The following is a 23,092-nucleotide window of genomic DNA, read 5'->3' as shown; positions in this document are numbered from 1 at the left end:
GTTATTTCTATAAAATGTTAAAGTTTTGTTGCTTTTTTCGCCGTGTAACCGGTATTTTTACGACCAAACCACATTATTTACATACAGTCGCAGGCCCATGGAGAGGTTAAAGATAATTCGTTTTACTTTAATTCATTTTACTAACTTTGGCTCTGGTTGGTTTTTGTTAACTTTGTAAAGTAGAATCAAACCGAAGGAGTTTATTATTTTTATTGACTGAGACTTTGTCTTTACGTTAAGCCGACTTTAACAGTATTAACAGTTATATCAAGGTGTAAATCCGGAAAAAACTGTTTTGGTGAAAATGTGTTTATTTTTTTTAGTAAATAAGATACAAAATTAATATGGTCTGGTTTTGTGGATGTTTTGTTTTCAGAGCAGAGTAATGTCGCCCCCTAACGTCTAAGAGATAGTATTACATCAACACTGAACCGTGCACTTACCAATTATAATTATATATTTAACATATATAATTGTTTCTTCTTTTATCAATCGTGTCAATTTTTAGTTAATAAATAATTCGATTTAATAAAATAGTTCACTTTTTTTAAGTAACATGAATAACTGAATACAATCTATTTTGTATTTATTGAAGATATTGTAAATATATGTGTAAATTCTCAGGAGATAAGAATTTTAATTTTTGAAAATTAGTTTTTTTTTATATATAACTATTATGTATCTTAAACTTCAGAGGTCATAACAAGCATAAATCAAGGTTCTGAAGTATAGTATTTATCAGTAATGTTAGTAACTAAGTTGATCGCAGCCTTCTGATGTCATAACATCTGTGTTCCCATTGTATTTTAAAAGAACTGTAATCTTCTATGTTCTTGGTAAAAAGTCTTTATTTAGATCTGACTCTAACTGACCCCAGAGCCACCATCTGTCCCCTGTGCATGCCACAAGAGACCGTGCTGTTCAAACACTGCCACCGCCGTTATCAAAGAGCGCCATCCCACAGGGCAAAGCTTCTGCTAATACTCAGCAGTGCGATAAAAATAGAGGGAAAAAAGATCAAAAGAAAGTGTTTCCATCATCTCTCTGACATGAGGCAAAATGTATGACTTTCAGGTAAGAAAAACCCTCTTACAAAGGAAAATATAGCATGTCTTTATTTTGGTGCTTACTGAGTTTTTCATGCTTACATACTTTTTCCTTAAACAGTCAGAGCTGTTGTGTTTTATTTTCTCAGGTTTGTATCATCTTACCATGCTGCTGTTTCTCATCATGGCCCACAGAGGTCCAGATGGCCGGGACCGGCAGCAGAAGGGGAACCCTAGAGTGGCTCAAAGGGCCGACAGCAGGGAGTCACACTGACAACGCTTTAGCACAAAAATTAGCCTGGGATAGACGCAGAACACAATTACATGCTGTTAATGCCATCAAAGAGACATTCAAGCATCTGCTGTGCCCTTTTCCTGCCCGACTAACACAATCTAAGAAACTTCATAAATTTTTCAATTAAATCAAACTTCAGGACATCTTTGAAAATTTGTTTATGTTCTTAGTAGCTCCTTATAACTGTAGCACATAAATTGATAAAAATATATTTAATGTTTAAAAGGAGATAATGCAAGTAAAAATAATTTTCCTGATCCATTTCAGATTATTCTTTCATGTATCATATTCTGTATGTTGTTGTTTACTGTTTTAATTTATTGCAAATTTACTGTTTACTGAAATAGATTTTGTACAATGATTAATCAACAGGTTGTTTTTATAAATGACTTTCATAGCTGAATGAGAAATAATTCATTTCATGCATTATACCATTAGATGTCGCTGCTAACCCAGAAACAATTCTCAGTTGAAAGTGAACGTATCGTTTTGGAAAATGTAATTTATTTTCAATTTACGCAGCTTATTCTAGTTTATAATAACTTTGTTTTATTTTTTTTTGGTAATTAAAAATTGTTATAAACATAAATTTCAATGTAATTTCTATTATTGATCTTTAATATATATTTAAGATTATTTTTAGATTTGGAAATAGTTTTATGTACTTTTGTTTCAATGCAATAATAAACGTGTACATATTCAAACATCACTTTATTTTTGCATTTCATTTTATTGCAGTCTTGAAAAAGCTGGAGGTACAAGGACATCTGAACCAAGGCGGTCAGGAGACAAAGGGAAACTCTTCTCTTTGCAGCTGCAGTCAGGTGAACACAAACCTTTGGGTTTAGACGGAATTGCAGTCGGTCAGTGTGACAGTTTCTTCTTGGCTGTGTCGCAATGCATTCTGGGTAAATGAGGTACGCGAGGTGGTCCAAATGTCCAGCCAAAGCAGCAATGAGTAATGTCATTAAGCCTTTTCAGTTTGAACTGCAGCGCATTGAAATGAATAGAAATGTAAAAATCCCAAGGAGTGATGACGATGAGGAAGGCCAAATGGAAAGAGTCGGCCTAAGCAGCTGCTGTTTGTGCTTCTGCTGCCATCCTAAGTTTCATAAACAAAACAATGAATGGCACATAACTAGTCGGTTTGTGTGATCTGGTAAGTAGTTAATGTGTCTGTTCTGGTTTTTGGTCCATTAGCGCCTCTTTAGGTCTTTTGTTGGGTCCATGGTTTCACATTCAGTACAGGTGTTCTGTCCTGCCCCAAAATCTGTCCCCCCTTGTGGCAATACACATAGTTCTATGTCAAAACACTGAAGCTTTGTCGGCACTGCATTTGGATTTAGCTTGTGACGGTAACAACCACCTGTTAGAGCCTTCATCAGTTTTTCTCTGATAAAAAACTCAAAGTCTTCTGGAGAAAAATGTTGAGAGCACGACTGTGTAAGTTGTATTCTACCCTTTCCCACTGGTCTCTTCTTTTTTTCATGTTGGGAATGATTCAGACTGACCTCACTGTTTCCTTTTTGGATTATAGTCAACAGCGACATAATGTGGCATTGTTTAAATTTACACTCACGCGCAATAAACAACTCGGGTAACGTTAGCCTTCTTGTGTTTACTTCCTGTGTATGTTCCAGTACAGAACCGACATATCACGTCATCAACCCAGCAGCCATTGTGCAGGTGAAATAATGGCGACCTCCATGGGTGAAAAATATAACAAAAGAAATAATTGTTTTTTAAAATAATTGAGTTTTGATGTATCACAAACAGCAATTTTTCAGTTTATAGAAAAATGGCAACTTATTTAGGGCAACATGTTCAACTAAACCTTAAGCAGGATAACATATTTTCACATGAGATTTAACCTGTATAATTAATGGAAAAATAAAATAGTCTTTTTTTTAAAAGTAATTATGAAAAGTGCTGAAAACAATTCAGCTTATTACATATTTTTATTTGAAGCCTGCTTTCACTGCATTTACTTAAATTGTTTTAATTAATATTACTTCCACATTATTTTACAGTATTATTGTATTAACATTTAAAAAACAGTATAATTAGATTAGTTATTGGACTCATATGGACTCTTATGGAAAACATGATCTACTGCAGGTAAGCCCTAGTTTTTCTTATGATAAAGCAGATTTAAGAGCAGCTTTCACTTTCACATGACATTTTGCATTTAAGATGCGCTGCTGCTGTTTAGAGTAATTTATTTCGTCTTTAATTTATCTACTTCCTCCTCAGTAAACGCTCAACAAAAAGGCATGAACAGATAAAAATGGCAACAAGATGCTATCTTTTTGCCCTTTTGAAAAAGTTTAATAGTTTTTTTTCCACCGTTTTATCTTTAGTTTGTGGTCTTGCACTGAAGAGATAAACAACCGCCAAGCATTAATCTATTGTTGATGTGTATTTTATTTTTGCTCCATATGGTTTGGGTGAACATTTTCATAAATATCCTCATAAACACTTGGTCACTTGGTCAAATTCTGCACATGCGAAGCTATTTACATGGTTTGTGACAGCTGCTGAGGTTGAGGCTGGAGTCCAGCTGTGTTGGGAGATCAAATAACCTCCCAGCTGTGCTGGCATCACATGATGGAGAGCTTCTGTTTTAACTCTGCCTGTTTTAAGCCACAAAACACACACAGTTTCCATGAATTCAAAAGCTGGAGACGCTTTCCTTTTTTTTATTTTCCTCACCCCACTGAATAAAACTGAAACTTTTCTCAGGACCAAAAGCATTTTAAACCCAAAGAATTGGGTCACAGGACAGGTATGTATGATGCTAAACCTTAGATATAATTAGAAACTTATATAATCTTCTTCTTCTTCTTCTTCTTCTTCTTCTTCTTATTATTATTTTTAGATTTATTGACTTCTAATTTGCCAGATTTTCTTGTAGATTATTTCCGAGTGAGTAAATAATCTAAAGGAGTTCTTTTGGCGTTTCTGTTTGGCTTTTGTCTGCTTTTTTCCTCCACACCCTCTTGAAACAACTTCTTTTTAATTAAGCCAATAAAATGAGCTCAGATTCAGACTTAAAAATTGTGTCAACATAAGCATAAGCGAGACTTTAGCATTAAAAAGGCTTAGAAAACCTTAAAAACACCAGAAGTGTTTAGAAAACAATTATTAATGAAATACATTGCACTTTAAATGAATGAATTGATGAATGAATTGAACTTTACATATATTTTTTAAATAAGTGTTTGATTTTTAGTCTCGATCGTCTTTGTTTAAAGTCTTCAGGTATTTTCTATTGGTGACCCGAAGCTCTACATGAAACCAATCATATTCTACATGTCAGAAACTCTTCAGGGATTTCCTAAATCTGCATAATTTACAGAGTTGCAGTGGATCATCGACCCACTGCTGAGTCTGGCCCTTCAAGCATTACCCGCCCTGACCGCAGAGCGGGGCCAGACGGCGCTTGTGTGAGGCGTTCAGGAGCACCTCGTAATGTACAGCTTCACGACCGCCAAACGTTTGGAAATTAATCTAGACAAAAAAAAAAAAAAAACAACTTTGTTTCATTCAACACTTTTTTATTTAGTTAATCTCAGAATTTATTTAATTATCAGCAGAATTTTAAGGGAAAGTTTTAGAAAACATTTATTTGTTCCATTCTATGGATTAATTTTGAAGTTTTTTTTTAATAAAGTGATTTTATAAATCAAAAAATATAACATTATGCATTTGTTTTAGTTAAAATAAAAGCTATACCAACAATGGCACAAGAGCTGCAGAGACAGTTTCTTCCTCTAATATGTCTCTCTGCAAAACACTTCACAGTCAGAGCTCACAGATTGATGCCTTCCACTTTTGTAATATATACTGCTCAAAAAAATAAAGGGAACACTCAAACAACACAATATAACTCCAAGTAAATCAAACTGTCCACTTAGAAAGCAACACTGATTGGCAATATATCACCTGCTGTTGTGCAAATGGAATAGACAAAAGGTGGAAATTATTTTCATATTTATTCATTCAGATCTAGGATGTGTTATTTGAGTGTTCCCTTTATTTTTTTGAGCAGTGTATATTTAAATCTTCTACTTAAAAATCAAACATATCAAATATCCAACTTTACCCTGAAATTAGGGGTTTATCCGAATATTTTTTATGTAATATTTTTTACTGCTTTTTATTAAAACCACATTTTATGCTTGTTATCTTTTTTGCTTGTGTGCATCATTTTTCATTAATAGATACTTATTTGTATGCATTTTACATCTGATTTAGTTAAATTAGGTTATGTTAAATTTTATTAATCCCATAGGAAAATTGAGGTTGTCTGTAATTTATAAATCTTTATAAATTACTATTAATTGGCTGATTTATTCACAAATATGGTGTTTCATTTTCTATATATTATTTGAGTTTCCTTTTTTCATTGTCCACTTCTAAAGGGTTAGTTTTCCCACCCACAGTTTATTTTTTAATTGTTATTTTCTTTATTCAAATTAAATGGTTTAAAAAAATCTTAGTAAATCCAATCAAAAACACAACAACTCTATAATAAGATGCATGAATTTAAGACTTGTTTTATTTTAAGTTTCTTGTTCCATCACAGTTTGAAATCTTAAGATTTAATGAATTATTTGATAAATATTAAACAGCGTTTTTTAAACAAAAAGTTTGGTTGTCTGGACTCCGATACTCCTGTCGGGCAGTGAACGCAGCAGAGAGCATTAGCTCAGCCCGGAGAGAGGGATCGGGATCCAGAGAGGGAAGGAAGGAGAGAGAGAGAGGGATAAAGAGAGAGAGAGAGAAGCTAAACAGGTGGTGTGAAAACACAGACAACAATGTCGTCCGGCGGGGAGAAGCGGGACGGGATTTAGTCCTCATTTTCCCGGCAGGAAAACCGGGATAACCTCGGGCAACAACAACAAACCCTCCATGCTCCCGTGCGCTTCCCTCTCGGATTTGTCCTCCTCGTCTCGGCTTTGCTCCGAACCTGGGCAAGTCCTCGGAGCCTGAGCCATGAAAGTGACGGTATGCTTCGGCAGGACCCGGGTGGTGGTTCCGTGCGGGGACGGGAACATTAAAGTCCACGCACTCATCCAGCAGGCTGTCATGCGCTACAAGAAGGCGATCGCCAAGGTGAGCGGAGGCTACTTTTTTCCCCCTCATGTTGTCCTGCAAGCGCCGCAAGCTCGCTCAAAAATGGCGCAAACTTTTCGCAGTCGCAGGGGGGGAAGGAAAGGGGGATCGGCGCTAAGTTTCCCCCTCTGTCTTGCTTGTTTCGGTGCACAGGTTGTGTAGAGAAGAAGGCGCACAAACTGCGCCGTGTGCTGCTGCTTTCAAAGAAAAGGCGCACCGCCATTGTGGTTCCAGTGTTTGTAAACCAACAGAAAAACTTCCGCAGGGATTCTCCCTGCGCCTCGCTGCTAGGCAGACCGCACTCTCCGGGATCACAGCGGAGGGTTTCACACGTTTGCGAACTTTTGCAGAGTTTCCGGCTCGGCTCGGAGAGAGTTTTTCTTTTTTAGTAGCAAGTTAGCAAAAGTAGGTCTGCTGTGAGGCGTTTAGGGGCCAGCTGAGGAGTTGTGCATCATCTTCCTCTGCAGGATTCCCAATAAAAACTATCCAGCCCGAGAGTGTGACTAACTTTGTGAATTAGAGCTGCTAACCCAGAGAGGTTTGTTGGCATAAATGCACAAAAGTGACATTTAAATAAGTTCATATGAGTCCATAGCTCCTTAGTTCCAGATCCTGCAGGAGGCTGATGGAAAGCTCATGGAGCTGAGGCATAAATCCTGGAGATAAAAGTGGAAGACAACCTGCAGAGGTTACTGAGGCAGATGCAGATAACCTCTGACATAACTCGGTGCAGAACCCTGCAGAGATTCTTTCCCCCTCACCTGAATCAGATAAGATGGGAGAGAAAATTGCAAGGCTGTTTGACATCCATCATATTTGTGGCTTTAAATTTTGCCCACTGAACAGTTAGTAGCACAGTTTTGTTGCAAAGTCTTTCTGCATGGAGTTGCCACGTATCGTCGGTCTGATCACTCAAAATTATGATTGAATTCAGTTGTTGTCTAGTTGATCAAATGGATGCTTTGGTTTGCTACGTTTTTGGAGATGCACAATTTAACTGGTTGATTTTTCCATCTGATTCTCAAATTACAGAGAAAATCCTTTTTTCCTATCAATTAAATGCATGAAAACAGAGAAGTTGTCCCTGTTTTTCAACATTTTTGAGTGTAATAATTACATTCAGCTTGGGGACAACTGGATTAAAGCATAAATGTGTATAGTTTTGTAATTCCTTTATTTATTTTTTGTTGGGAACATTTAGCTCATTTTTCTTTTTGTGTTTTGGAGAAATAAATCAGCATCAGCTGGTCTGCGCTCAAAGAACATTGAGGTTAACGTGTGACTGGTGGACAACTCGCTCCGAAGTGACGTCGCTCATTGACGCTTTGCTGCTCTCTTTGCTAACTTCCTGCCTGTTTGCTGTAATAATGGTGACCCAGAAGCTTTTCTGCACCTCCTCTCCTCTGAATAATTCACCAGCAGCAGACAGATGCAGGTATGAGGACGTCTCTGCTGAGAAGACGGCTGCTCCTTGATTATGATGCCTTAGCTTCTCTTCTTTAAGTCATGCAATATGACTAAAGCTTTTTGTTTGCAAGTGATGGAATATTTTCAGTATATTAGCTGATACTAGAGCAACTAAATCAGACAGGGTGGTCTGAGGTTCTGCATCTGAATAAAAGCTGAAATCAATTTGGGATTAAATTCTTTTCCCGGTTTGTGATTTAGGTAATTGACTCTTGTGTTTAGTGATATAAATCACACTTCAAGTGCATTTGACTTCCAGTTCTCTAGGACTGGAAGTCAAATGCACAAAACTGCTCTCTGGAGTCTTTGCTGTTCCTAAATCTGTTTGTACTTCTGCTGTAAAACCACGAGGCATCATTATGTTCCTCATTTCTAGAGATCGACTGATCAGAAATGCTCGTATAACTCGGGTTGTTTGAGTTTATTGTAAATAATTTTCTAGAGACTTTGTTTGTTGCTCTGGTTTCAGTTTGAGCATGTTGACTCAATTCAAAAATACTTTATTCATCCAAAAGGGAAATTAAATGTTGCAATAACTCATATCATTCAAGGTTCTTCATCAAAAAGATGCTCACAGTGTCTGTGATTTATTTATTTTTTTCCCCATTTCTTTCTTCTCACCATCATCTGCAGAGGTTCTAGAATAGTCCCAGAACAGAACCAGTTTTCTTTAATGGCTTGCTTAGCACCAAGGAAGCTGAACGCTGCACATGGATCTGCTGTTTTTTAAACGTGAGCCAATTGCGGGTCAAGTAGGATTGCGCTTATGTGTTGCAGCGTCCTGCGCTGGATTTTCTGTTGAATATGTCAGATATACTGTACCAAAAATATCAACCAATAGGATTTACATCCACAGTTAGGAGTCACGTTTCACAAAACAATCTGCGAAAACTGAACCTTTTATCGGAAAGAAGCTAACTTTCCAGTTGAGGACCATAATTATAATTTTTACAAGTTTGCATTGGAAATCTTCTCATTAATCAGCCAAACTCGTTACTGATTGCCACTTAAGTTGTCTCTCTTTCTTTTGGTTTTATTGGCTCCCCAAGAAACTGGTCTGCAGCCTGACCAGATAAGAAAGCCTTGGAGGTTCAGTCAGAGCTAAAGTAAAGAGCTGTAACTGCATCAGTAGTTTGGACTTATTGCAGGGCGGAAGGACAACAACAAACCACAACAAGAGCCATAAACAAGAAGTACAGCCAAAGTATTTTCAGCAAAAACATGTTGCATATTTCTCAGTGTGCTGTGAACGGTCTGTGGTTTCGGAGAAGGAGAGTTATGCTGCTGCTGCTTCTGTTGGATGCTGATGTTTGACAGCGAGGCATCCAAGGCTTTTGGTCAAATTAAAAAGCATGAAATAAGTGTAACTGTTAGTCGACATTTCATCCACAACAAAACACAGCACCCTTGTCATTTGAACTCCATATAGCCCTGTTTACTGCTCCGGTTCCACCCAGACTGTTTAATCTAACCAACCCTGAGCGTGTCTCAGGAAGTCTGCTGGTCACAGATGTGGTGTCGAAGATCTCAGCTCTGTTTCCCCACCCTCTGTCTTAATAGGAGGACCAGATTTAGGTTGGGTGTTTTCTCCTGCCACAGTGTTTGCATGGACCCCCCTTGTAGCTTCCCCTGTCATTAGAGAGGAATGCTTTCTGCAGGAAACCCAAAAAAAACCTAAATAAATAAATGTAGTCTTCTTCTGGAGAGACTTCAGAAGCAGGGAAATGGAAATGATGGTGAGATGATTGTTTAGATCAGGGCTCAAAGGCGATGGGACGGGATGCACAGCATTGGTATTGGCCCGACCAGTGCAACCTGACCAATATTAATTCCCAGTATTTATTTCCAACTTGTTTCTGTGTGTGTTTGAGGAGGCGATGAGGGCGTTGGTTTGGGGTGTTTGGTTTTGTGACATTAATAGTGATGCAGAACAGGCTTGTGGGTGTAGCAAAGCTGGGGTTGGTTATGATATTGTTTATCATTTAGTGTAAAGACTTTTTATAAGAATTTTGATTGATTGTTGTCTGACTACATTTATTATTTATAATATTTTTACAAGTTTCTCCTCTGTTTGTTCCACAAACATCAATAATGCATCATTAAATTCAATTTAAAAGTAATTACTATGTGAAGTTTAGTGATATAAATCACACTTTAAGTAAGTGGCTTCCTGAAGAAGCCAATTTCAAATGGGAATTTTTTTTAAGAGCAGTATTTTTGTTTGTGGCGCTATGATTGCACCACAAACAACTGCAGTTAGGGAACTGCGTTCCATGCAGTTACCTAAAAAAGACTTGGACATGCCAGGAAAAAGAAAATGGGGTCTGGGAAAACGCGTGTCTTCCCAGGCCTTTTCCAGGGTTTCCAGGGTTTCCCCTGAAAACCAAAACCAGTGTATGATGAGCATGGTGGGCTGCCAGGCTGTAATTGCCTCCCTACCAGGCTGAGCGCTGTTTGTTTATTTATATATTTTAAATAATTTTCTATCCACCGGTAACGGTAATAGCAAAGACAGGTTAAGCTAGGTTTGTAGTTGACGCAATAAACTCTGTGTGGATCCTTTGCTCTACATTTCATTCAAAATGGCCTCTTAGAAGAAGATCTTGCAAAGCGGGTTCATCTGTACATGAATTTATATGCTAGATTTACAAAGCTTGTCTTTTCAGAGTCTGCTGAACCAAAGTACGCGTCAAAAGTACGCGTCAAACGTACTTTTTGACCTCACTGTTTGACTGTGCGAATGTTAGCGCAGTGAGACTGATGTGATCGCATATCTTTATTAACGAAGAGCAGCGATTAGTGTGTTCGTTTAAAACACCCACAGTTCTATGTTTTTGCAGAACCCATATTTTAAGCCTGACTACACAGAAAATTTCTGCCATAAATTAATAGTGAACCTTAATCCTTTAAAGATGAGCAGAAAACTCTAGAAACATGACATGAAAAACAGTCGTACCCTGACAGAAGCAACCAGTGCACATTCTCTAGAAAGCTTTTCTTTTACACAACTCTTAAAATGATTCCTTTCAATAGAAGACAAATAACTTCCTGTGTCTAATTCTCATGTTAAGCGCTTGATATTTTTCTTTTTGCCTAAAACTCAGAAGCCTCTTGGGATTCCAGGTGTCTGAATTTAATTTTTCTCACCAGCTTGCAGCAAATTTCCATTCAGTTTCGTGCCGTTTCCTTTAGAGGAGCCCCTCCCTCTTCCAGAAGAAACATGCTTTGCTGCTGATGCAGAAGACGTCAAACCTATGAGTCTGTTTTTAATTGTATTCTGATGGCATTTCCATGCAGTGTTTAAGATATGACTCAATTCATTGTACAAATGACTGTTTTTAATTAATGCTTCTTTGGCTTTGATGGGCTCTGGAGATGCTAACCGCTGCTCAGTGTGTCTGATAGATGTCACTCAACGCTAACAGATACACACGTTTGCCACATCTTCAAAGGAAAAGGCTCCAGCTTGTGGATGCGACCCTGAGCATTAATGCATGCATGAAACAGAACATGCACTCAGCATAATAATGCGTCTGCTTGTGCACAGCTTGCTTCAACCGCAGTGTCTCAACAATAACATTCATTGTCTACCTGAGTTTCTGTGTGATTCCATTAATGCAAACCAGAAGTGTCCAAACCTTTTGCTCTTGGCACCAAAACTGAAAAATATAAACTACTGGCTTTTCTTTAATAAAATTTATATAACGCTGAAGATCCAAAACATAAAAATTCTTCAGACTGTTGAGTTTTTATGAGGAAAGCAGACAATTTCTATTTTGTTGGCCAGATATTTACCATTCTTGTGATCAGTGACCAAATGAAATTATTTCAAGAGCCATAAATGGCCCCCAAGCCACATTTTTGATACCCATAATGTAAATTAATATTCCTCTAACGTCTTGATCATTGACTAGCAAACTCTGCAGCCAGAAATATCCACTTTTTTGACATTTTCTCATTTAAAAAGGTCTGTTTAAGATGTTTCTACGCAGGATGGAAATATCTGGAAAAACATAAATTTAAATGAAAGAGCTGCTGGCATTAATAATATAAAAAAAGAAATGTAACAGAAAGGATGACAATTTCCAGATTGATTATTCTATTTTACATTGCGTAAATCCTTCCTTATTCCATCTGCTTTTTATTGTTTTTCTAGTTCCTTTCTTTTTCCTTTCATTATGTCCTCATGTTTGTTTTTGAATTGGATCTCAGAACCAAGTCATTTCAGGCGGTTAAACCGGAAATAAGGCAGATGAATGGATCGGACTCACAGCAGTTTTGCAAGAACATTTATTCTTACTGTTGGTAGGAATAAAGATTGAAAAGCCATATTCAGTTAGGTAAAATTAAGTCCTTGAAATGTCTTAAATTCCAGTCTTATTGGCCTTAAATAGCCTTGCATTTCATCAGTATAATCTTTGTCAGTTTAATACTGATGCACATCTTTGCGTCAGAAGTGTTGAACTTGTATTTTTACTCTTGATATGGGACTCTCATACTGCCCAACCCCTGCTGTATTTTTTGCTAACAAGGCATGATTGGTGTAAATGGAGTCATGCTGTGTGGACTTCCAGTATATTTCACTTGTTTTTCTTCTATCCATGGAACAGAGCAGTAAGCAGTTATTTTATATTTCACAACAAACGTGTTTATTTCCTGATACTCACTTGGAATCTTCTCCCATCATCAAACCGTTCAGTTTCCCACGGTTGTGTGAAAACAACCAAGGATCTTCGTGCAGTTTGGATCTGTTTCCTTCTCTTTCTTGGTTTTCTGCACTTGGACACAGACGAGCTTTTGAGGCATGGTTGCACCAGAAGAAGATGTTCTGGGGGCCAATCAACCTGAAAAGCCTTGATAACTTCACAGTTCACCTGTTTGATCCTCGTGTCACCAGGCTGTACCAGCCAGGGGGTTCTGTTTCCAAAAACGAGCACAGCGCAGGATTAAAAGCTTCGCTGATGATTCGCGGGCCGCTGACTTTGACCTTGACCAAACCACTGTGGAAAAATTTTACCCAGAAAGAAGCTGGTGCAGGATGTGGCCATCTGAGGCGTCTGCTACTGAACTTAAACATAAAAAAAAATTAGATAAGTTATATTTCTTTTTAAAAAACTGGGTTAGCAGTTGAAGAAGATGACATAAAACCCTCTGAACAACAGGACAGATGATTACAGCCTGCAGCTTTTTCCTCGGGGCATGAGAAATTCTGCACCCTCCGCTCCGGCTGATGACGCTCGCATAACCATCGTTCCCATCGTGCTTCTTTGCTGTGCTCGGCATTTTGGATGAGATCCGTTTCCCCCTTCACGCGCCTCAGTTATGTTGCTTCACTTACATGAATTGTCAACCTTATCATCATGATTTAAAAACACGGATTATGTTAATCATAGCTTCTTTGCTTTGTGGGGAGATTTTGAAGGAGTTTCTGGTAAACCTGATCTGTTTGGTCCGGTGAAGATGAAGGTTGCAGAGATGTGACGATGGTGGGAAGAATGCTGCCGTCTTGAAGGAGCTCATTAAGATTTAAGGAGTGAAGCGGTTTTCTCATATGAACTCGTTCAACCACGAAGCACACAACTTGTGTCGAATCAGTTCCCTCTGCTTAAAATATTATCGGTTTATTTTCGGATTGTGGTGAGATAAAGGAAACCAGAGATGTGCTGAAGGAAACGGGCTAATGTCACAAAGCGTTTTCCTGTTTTTGTTGTAAATTTAAGCCTTTTTCTTAGGTTGCATTCCACACCAGTGTTGTTTGGACTGCGTTTCTCAAACTCCAGTCCGTTTGCCTACAAAATTCGGTTTGTTTAGGGAGATGTGAAAGTGTAATCAAACTCTGATGCGGATCAAAAAAGCCAGCTCTGGTTTGCCTACAGGCCTTGGTTCAGTTCTGGTGAAGTTCAAATGCATTCATGAACGCCAAGCAGAACGGAAATCGCTACAAAAACAGGAAGTGGACCATCGTGCAAGGCATTCTGGGTAATCCCTACCAAAACAAACATGAGAGTCCAGCGCTAGCAGGAGAAATGGCTCATGGTATACGATACCACAAATACAAAATATCCTACAAGCGTTAAAATCTCATGTTACTCTGTTTTTATTTACATTTCATGTGGAAGGAAGTTGCTCTCAGGGTTTTCTTAAGAGGCTTTTGTGTCACTTCCTTCAGTAGTTCTCGATGCAGCACCCCCACTGGCAAGGAGGGGAACAGGTTTTCCAAAGGGTTTGTTTTTTTTTTTGACACAGTTCAGTGTGAAAAAGGACCACACTAAAGAAAACACTTAAGCTTTGGTTGGAGACCATCTCATATCATGAGATATTATAAATATTGTCTGTTTAAAGGAAGCAAATCTTCCGCTGTTACATCCCAAGTCAGCAAGGAATCAGTGGAGTAACGTGAGAAAAGAGTCTGGCTGGTAGAGTATGAATTGAAAAGGGTTTAGTTCATCTCAAATAAATAATGAAAGCCAAACAAAACTTCCCCAGTGAAGTGGGTCAAGTGCAACCACTGAAAATGAAAATAACTAATCAAATATTTAATTTGATAACCGAGCACTCCAAAACAAACATAACAAAACATCGAGGAGAAGCACCACCCAAACTGCTGTAGGAGTTTTCTTTTTCCACAAGCTTCACTCGACACATCATGACTGCTGTACTTTTTCTAAATCAAATAAATGCCTTAAAGCTTTTTGTCCCACCTTTTGTCTTTGCTTTAACAGAAAGTTCACGCTTAAAAGAGCAACTTGACAGATTTTTTACCCTCTAGTCCTGTAAGGTTAGGGAGTTTAATCACAACCTGGGATTCAATGCCAAACAAAGCACAGGAACAACTCCAGTTTTAAAATAAGTTTGTATTTCATGTAAGATAATCTTGTCCAAATATGGATTTTTAAACGAATCTTAAAATGATCTAGATGACAAGAACGAAAACAGTGAAATAGCCCATGATGCTGCCAACTTCAGCATCATTTAAATTATTTTTTGCAATAAACCCTAAATAGGTTTATGTTTTGTTCTGAAATCTGAAGATTGTTCTAAAAACTATGGTGTAAAGCTAATAATTTAGTCTAATTAAGCATTTAATGACAGATCTAAGCTGATTCAAACTTGATGGAAACTAAACTAGGATGCAGCAGAAGCTTTGGAGTTTCTTTCTGCAACCTGCTGTGATTCAGCCTTATAGTTCATTACAAGCTTGTTTAGTTTATTACAGGGCTAAAATTGACTAAATCAAAGTGTTTTTAAACATGGTTTCATTCTAACATCGTAATTAGAGGTTGGTATTTTAGCAGAGGTGCAAAATATGCATAGTTTCTATGTTTGTCTCAACCCTTTGAAACCACAAATGTGCTCTTTTTTTGTCTAAACATAATTTCTCCTCTGGAGAAATGTAAACAGCGTTTTGGTGAGACAACCTTGAGAGCAGCAATGTGCTGCAAATGTAATCCATTTCCTCACCGGACAGAGATTTCCTCACTGGGTCCACGAAGCAAACGGGCCCCATAAGATTTATCAGAACCATTAGGCACTTAGGTTTCTGGTCTGTAAACACTTGGAGTGATTCTTTTATTTTATTCTTTTTTTTCTCTAAAGAATGAGAACAGCAGCTGTATGATATGAGCCATTTGGTTTCTGCATTGAGTTGTTTGAGTTTTAGCCACATGACAAAAGCTTGAAAGGAACATGTTTAATTGGTTTCTCTGGAAAACATTTTAACACTCTTGACTAAAGAGCAAAAAAGATCTAAAACATCTACATAATTGAAAAAATGAGGCCAAGATGAATTATTTAACAGCTTGTTCTGCCTTTAATGTGGCATATAAGCTGCATAATTAAATGTGAAAACAAATAGAAATCCATTATGTCAAAAATGTTCCATAAGTAACCTTTAACCCTTAAATAGCCAGAATTAACCACCATGTTCAGTCATGTTACATTATTATGTCTTTTAAGTTACTTCTGATTAACACCGTACAAAGTTGAGTTTTCTTTTCTGATTATTTTCTTTAGTCGCGTCTTGTAGTCCTGGCAATAAATTAAAATGTTTTTACAAGACCATTTTCAACTAATAAAGCCATAATAATGCAAGTACACCGGCTTAGAGATCAATTAACTTGAATTTCTAAAGAAGAATTGACACTGGAACCGGAAGACATTTCAAATATCCAAAATAAATTAAAAAACAAAAAATCAAAAAAATACAATGGTCTCTATTACTTCAATCCGCATGTCGCTCTGGAACCTTAAATATGTGTATTTAAAAATGTGACCTTCAGATGTCTTGTAGTCATTTAAGTAAGAAGTGATCTTGTCTTTTGTTTTAGGAGAGCTATGTAATCTCATACGTTCCCCTCACACATCTTTATTGTGACTTTGAGGCCAGAAATTAGCTGCTGAAATCCTTTTCCCAGCTTGCAAAGTTTTTTGCGTAAGAGCAAATTTATCGCCAGTTGGCTGGACGATGTTTTTCTTCCCTTTTGCCTGAACTCTGTTACCAACCCCGAGGCCAGGTGCATTCTGTGTGAAAAAGCTTTGGCACTATGGGGATGTGGAGCGCGTCGCAGAATATGCAGTTTTTTCTGTAAATTTCTGTTTTGACACAGAGCTTCAGTTTCATTTGTAATGGTCTCCAAAGAGGATATAAAAAGTCTTTAATTTGACTTTCATGTGACTGGAGAACAAAGTCAGAAACGATAAATAAAATGGAAATAAAGCCCCCACAAATCCCACAATTAATAAAATGAGTCTGTGAACAAAATTGCATTTCAAAAATATTAATCATTAAGACTCAGACAGGCTAAACTGCCAGTTAGGACGAAAAGTACAAACTAATTAGTTTGTCCTAGGAGCCAAACATTTGTGAACTTTATAACTAAGCAACAATTAAGTGATTATTGGGAAGACAGAAACAGGCCATTGTTGTCTTTTTTCCCCTCCTTTGTTTGGAAACCTGCTTTGGATGATTTCGATGGTGTTTGTTTTTCTGTTTTGTTGCTACTACTTCACAACAACTTTCAAACTATTTCTGTCTGTTTTTCCAAGCCAAATATTCCTGGAATAAAACAATATTCTCTTTTAATCATTTAGATTCCTTTTTTAATGGACTTTTATATGATAGAGGTCATGCTAAAGGGGTAAAAAGTTCTGAGAAGATTCACCCTGGTCTCATTTTATCAAAGCATGTGGAGCTATACAGAATGAAGCCGTTACATAAGCAGAGCATAGGCTGTTTGGGAAAACTGGTGTAATCCTAAACTGTCCACACAGATGCTTTTTGCAGATCAACTCGTCCTTGAAAGCGTTGCAGGAGATAAAACTTGTAAAGCTTCTCTTGCTGCAAACAGATTTCCTCAGCATGCAGGAGGAGGCGGGAAAGGGATTGCCCGGTTTAATGACGGTCCAGATCCTAAGACGTAATGAAGGGGGGCTTAAAGTTAAGAGAGTGCTGTAAAATAAATTGTATGATCTTTTTTTAATCGGTCCGACACGCCCAAATGATGAGAGAGGCCGAGTCTGGGTCAAGGCAGGTCAGAGGTTACGAAACTTTGTCACATGGGTAAAATCGTCAAGTCTAAAGGACTTCAAAGCCACAAAAAGGGGAAAAAAAAAGGAATAATACAAAATATTGTTTTCTTTACCTACTCAACAATAAGCCAAGGTGCTATACTTTAAACAAGTATTCAGTGTTTTTGCTGGAAAGGGATTTGTAAATTATTGTAGATCCAAAATGTAAAAAGGCGTTTGCAGGTTTGTCTGCAAATAATAGAACTTTATTTTTTCTCTTAGTTCTAGTCATTAAAAAATATAGAACCACGTTGAATAAACAAATTAAAAGCAGAAATTGGGTCAGAAAAGCCTGCTGAGACAAATGTGGTTATTGTTCAAGCCAACATTTTCTGTTGTACAATTTAAATTTGTTAGAATTTAAATAAAAAGTTTCCATCTGCACCAAGCATCTGGCAAATCTTTATCGATCTTGCATTGCAGCCGTGGGCCGCAGAATATCAGTTCAGGGGCCGAAAAAGGGCCTTGAGCCACACTTTGGACGCCCTGGTTGGGATAATAATCAGTTGCACTTGAACGTTTTGTGAGTTTGTGGCTCACAGGGCCGTTGTTTTGAGGCCAGGTCACTTTTTCCCCTCCCGTTTGGTTCAGCTGTAGAGTTTTTTGTGTAAACAGGGGAAGTGCTTGAATGTAAACTCATGGAGGGAAGAAGAAGAATCAGGAAGCTCATAAAAGTGTGTTGTCGTCTGACTTTCTGGGTTTTTTTTTTTCCTTTGGTCAACCAGAACTTTCAGTTGTGTCATCTGTGGTTTTATTTATAAAGGAGATTTTTTTGTGATTCCTCACAGGAAGATGTTTGTGGAAAAATGAAGGCATGTGGCTGAGAGACCTGCTGTGTTTTCAGGAGAATCCAGGGATTAATCTATGGATCGTTTTATTAGAATATCACTTTATAAATTTAAACTACTTGGTATGATGCCATTAAAGTTATATTAGCATTGATGGAACAATATCTGCTCATGTTGGGAACACAACACTGAATTCATCACTGTGTTTCTGTGAAAGCCTTTTTCGCCCACATTGAATTCACCAAAGAGTTTTTGTGGTTTGAGTCTCAGCAACACTTAAATACTCCAGACTGATGGGTTATAGTGAGCCTCCCAGCTACAACCAGGAAGGTAGTCATCATCTTACTCCCATAATAAACATGGAGGTTCCTGACAGCCTAAACTTTTTCTCCAAGCACAGAAAGGAACAATGTCTCCTTTTGGCTCCCAGAAGTCTCCAGGTCATGTTTATATCGAATTTATGGAAAGGGTTTAATTGTTTTTAGTTTAAATGATCAGAGTAGGTCACATTAGGACAATATAGAGATTTGTTTTTGTTGCCATAAGCACATCTGTCATGCTTTATGCAGTGGTGTCTCAACAATTCAGTTAAAAGCACAAAATAATCACAAAAATATTTTAATTAAGAAATTGGCAATATTTTGTGGTTAAAAACCCCTACAAATTGCAGATTTTCCTTAATAATTTGGCTGATCTTGCCATTTATAGTCAGGTGTGACTTTCATATGTTTTTATCCTCTTTATGACGGAGAATATAGTACATCCAAAACCTCAAAAGGAGACTTGCCTTATTAAATGAAAGACATCCAGTTTGCTAATTCTTTTGTGTTCAACTTAAAAAAAAAATTCACAGACTATCAGCAATAAGAACACTACTTTGGGTGGTGCTTCTTTAAGAACCCATGCTTAGAATAAATTGCTTAGAAGCTGATTTTGGTGCAGCAATGTCGAATCCTTTCAGTTTCACCCAACATCTTCAGTCGTCAGATTTGAATTTGACTGTAAAAAATTTGCTCATTCAAAAATCAAAAGTCTCCATTTGCATTAATCATTTTGCTGGGAAGTCGGTTGCATTTGGGATGGGGGGGGGCCCGCATGAAATCAGCGCAGGGGCCACAAATAGACTTTCCACACCTCTGCTATTAACAGATTTAAACAAAAAAAATAAATAATTAGAAGGTTCACCAATCTTTGCACCCATTACCTCAAATGTAATAAAAATAAATAAATCCATATTTTCTAGCACATTACCACTAAGAAATATTTTTATTTAAAAATTTTCAGCCTGACATGTTTGTTGCGTTTGTCGTCTTCAGGTTGTTTTTTCATTCACTAATGTTCTTTAACGGCTTTGTCTGAACCTCTGAGAGCCGACAGAATAAAAGCTTAAATGTAAAAGAGGGCAGAAATAAAAATAACAGTAAAATATATGGTTCTAACGTCACGACTAACTTAAACATTTTCTGTGTATTTGATCAAATTTCACATTTTTATTTCAGAAAGTTCCAACATTTTTTCTGAATTGTGCCTAAAGCTATTGAAAGCAGAAACCTGACAGGAAGGAGAAGACATGAGAAAAATCAGGGTCTAGTGAGTTGGATATATGGGCGATCTTTGTAAAAGATTAAATTATGGTACAGCAGATGAATCTCCTAGTTGACATTTATTTAAAGAAGCAGAGATATAATCAGATTAGTCAATTAGATTAGGTGAATCAAACATTTGATCTTTTCCTGCTAGAACTTAACATGATGGCTGGAAATCATTGGATTGAGTGCGTCGTTTATTTCAATAAAATGACCTTTGGACATTCATATGATATCCCACAATGCTTTATCAATGATTTTAGGTCTTTCTTCCTCCCTTGGTCCATCATGCACAGCAGGGACAGACTGAGGGATGCTGTTCAAAATTCAAATTATGCAACTCTTTTAGATTTGTTACATATAATTACAGCTTCACAACAAATTAGACTCTTTGAATCCAGTTTCTTGGATTTTATTTTTTATATTTTGACACAAATAAAACTATTCCTACCAGTGGTTTTTGGTTGAAGTGTCATAATGGCACTCTCATCACTGCTTTTGTGTTTTTGGCTGAACAGGATCGCATGTTTTCCCTGGATGTCCTCGCCATGTTAGTTTAAACCCTCCTGCAGGGAGAGGAGGCGTCGAGTTTCTCTGTTATTGCAGAGCTGCAGCTGCAACAAATGTCACAATTTGGGTAGATATGAATGGGCGAGTTTGTATTGATTTTGACACAATGAGCAACTTTTAAGAATATATTTTCAAGTATCGACTTTCACAATCATAATCGCAGGATTGGTCACAATATTTGGGTTTTTAGTCCTCTATAGATTGTTGTATTTATGCTGTTATATGCAGCAGTTTGTTTTCAAGGTGTGGAAAGTGCTTGCTATTCAAACGGTGCAGTTTTATAATAAAGTACAAGCTAACCTTTGATTAAAAGCCTAAATTTCAAAAACGTTATTTACAGTTTAAACCAGATATTTTCATAAACCTAATAAAAAGTGTTTTTTTTCTGTCACTATCTGAAGTTAAATCAGACCAAACTTTCCTTGTTTCAGTTTACTCTGAATTATTTTGACTTGCCAAAAACTGCAAAACTTAAGATTTTTAGAAATGAATTTTTTTTTGTGACTTTCTTTGCATGTTGTATTTAAGCATTTAATTTGAGCAAGAAGGTCATTCACCTTGTTTCAGTATAGCGAATATTTATTCCTAATCTCTCAGGGATTTATAGATCTGACAGAAAAGTTGTCTTATATTTTACACGTAATTGAAATCGAGGAACTTTTTAAATTTTGATTTGTTCTCCGACCAGTCAATTAAATAGTGTGTGTATCCGTGTGTGAGACATTCAAAACATTTAATGTTCTAAATTTGATTTTACTGTAGAATACAACCACAAACAAATGATTAATAACTGATATATAATAGTTAACTATCTTTTTAGTAAATCTGTACTGTTATCTTACAAAGTGTAAACTTACCTTGAAAATGCTTGAATTTTTCTGTGGGAAAAGTTTACGAGTAAGAGTTTATAAAGCGTATAAAAGATGCAGAAACTTTTCTCAAAGATCAAGCCATTGGCTGGTTGTAAGTAAAGACACGTTTGTCTTTCACGGGTCGGGCTGGCCTTGCTGGCGGTGCTGACTCGCCCATTTCCACCAACTGGACTGGAATTGATTGAAACGTCAGGGACTTGCTGTGTGTTGGACACAAGGAGGGGATTGTCTCAGAGGAATGCCAGGATGCTGAATTAACAGCAGCGTAGTTCAGATGTACTGTACGTCTCTGTCCAAACGCTGGACGTTCAACCAAATCACTGGATTTTCCCAACACAGTTTCAATGTTTGGTTTGTTGAGATAATTTATGGCTTTTTGTTTCACTGGAATCCCAATGATCCAGTGTCAGGAAACCGAAGCTCTTTTAAAAAAAAAAAACAAAAAAAAAAACAATAATAATAATAATCTGTTGTTCCAGAATCATAGAATAATTGATTAAAAAATTGTCACATTATACAGATTTTCATTTAACCACTTTTTTACACAGTATTAGAAAGTCATTAAAATATGCAGAACACATTTACATTCCTTTTTTAAATATGAAATTACTTTGTGGCCTAAAATGCCTTGTCATATAACATTATTTAGTGAATTTGAACCAGGTGAAGCTAAAACTTTGTAATTTAAGGAGCTTTGGGTGAAACATATTTACAGAAAAAGGTTTATTCATCCTAAACGTGTTTATATTCTGTACCGTTTTGGCTTAATTTCTGATCTGAATATGTTGTTTTTCTTCAACAAAGGTTCTTATTTTTATAGCCTTTATACTAAATTAACAGTTATTTAAATTCACCACGATAAATTCAATTAATCAGTGACGTTTTTCACCTGAAATGAATTCAATGTCTTAAATTTTTCAGCTGTGGTGTTGAGTGGAAATGAGCATGAAGCTGCACGGCTGAAAAACCACGTGAAGAGCCAAACATCACCGCCGCTCAAATTATTTATGAGTGTAGATTAATGATGTCCCTAGAAATTGAATTCAGTACTTAGTCTGATGAGGCTTTGTCTGCTAAATATAGGACGGGCCAAATGAGAGCTCTGCCTCTGACAGATGATTATTGGCCTCGGGGCAGAGAAGAGGCATTAAAGCCACTCTTCAGATGTGCAACGCCTCTCCCAGCTGTCTTAGTGGCGGGTCTTTTATGGTCCAATTCTTTAATGTGATCACATATAAAATGTTTTCTCACTCCCCACATATTTATTTGGACTATGAAGTGATAGAACTGGTTTCACAAGATCCAGACTTAGAGCCCAGTGAGACAAAGACGCTGTGTGAGTTTTTGCTGCTCAACAGGAAAAGCTGATGATCCACAGATCAAATTTGTCCCCCGCATGGGAGAACCAGTGCGACCCGATGACGTGTAACGTTTCTCAAGTCTTTGCTAAAATTGTGTTGCTGCTTTCAGCCAAACCACAACAACATGGGCGAACAACTATACTGAGTATCAGAACTGAAACAATGAATTGCTATTAATCGATTCTTGAAATAATCATCAATTAATTTAGTCGTCAAATAAGCTTCAGCTGGAGAATATAGACTCAAAAAAGTCCATTTGTACCACTAAAAATGTACAAAAACATTTCCATTTAAGATAAATATGTTTTACCCAAATGACAGTTTTAGCTTCATATGCTGTAAAAAAATCTATTAAACATCTTTTGCTAAATGCAACAATTAGTCAATTAATTATAAAATCTTCACTAAGAGAATGCTGTTGA

The 23,092-nt window shown here is 37.0% G+C and overlaps 1 protein-coding gene across 7 annotated transcripts in view; it reads left to right on the top strand.

The window, feature by feature from the left end:
• Positions 1–6,063: 6,063 nt before the first annotated feature.
• Positions 6,064–23,092, top strand: part of pard3ab (par-3 family cell polarity regulator alpha, b) — a 212,647-nt gene continuing 195,618 nt past the window's right edge. For all 7 annotated transcript variants that reach the window (XM_055022304.1, XM_055022303.1, XM_055022301.1 and 4 more), the window contains exon 1: positions 6,064–6,459. In XM_055022304.1, coding sequence (XP_054878279.1) covers positions 6,340–6,459 — 120 coding nt within the window. In that variant the 5' untranslated portion in view covers positions 6,064–6,339. The remainder of the gene's footprint in view (positions 6,460–23,092) is intronic.

The sequence above is a fragment of the Poeciliopsis prolifica genome, unplaced genomic scaffold (genome assembly GCF_027474105.1).
Source record: "Poeciliopsis prolifica strain line A6 unplaced genomic scaffold, Auburn_PproV2 SCAFFOLD084, whole genome shotgun sequence".
NCBI classification, from domain to species: domain Eukaryota; kingdom Metazoa; phylum Chordata; class Actinopteri; order Cyprinodontiformes; family Poeciliidae; genus Poeciliopsis; species Poeciliopsis prolifica.
This window is presented reverse-complemented; position numbering and strand designations above follow the sequence as displayed.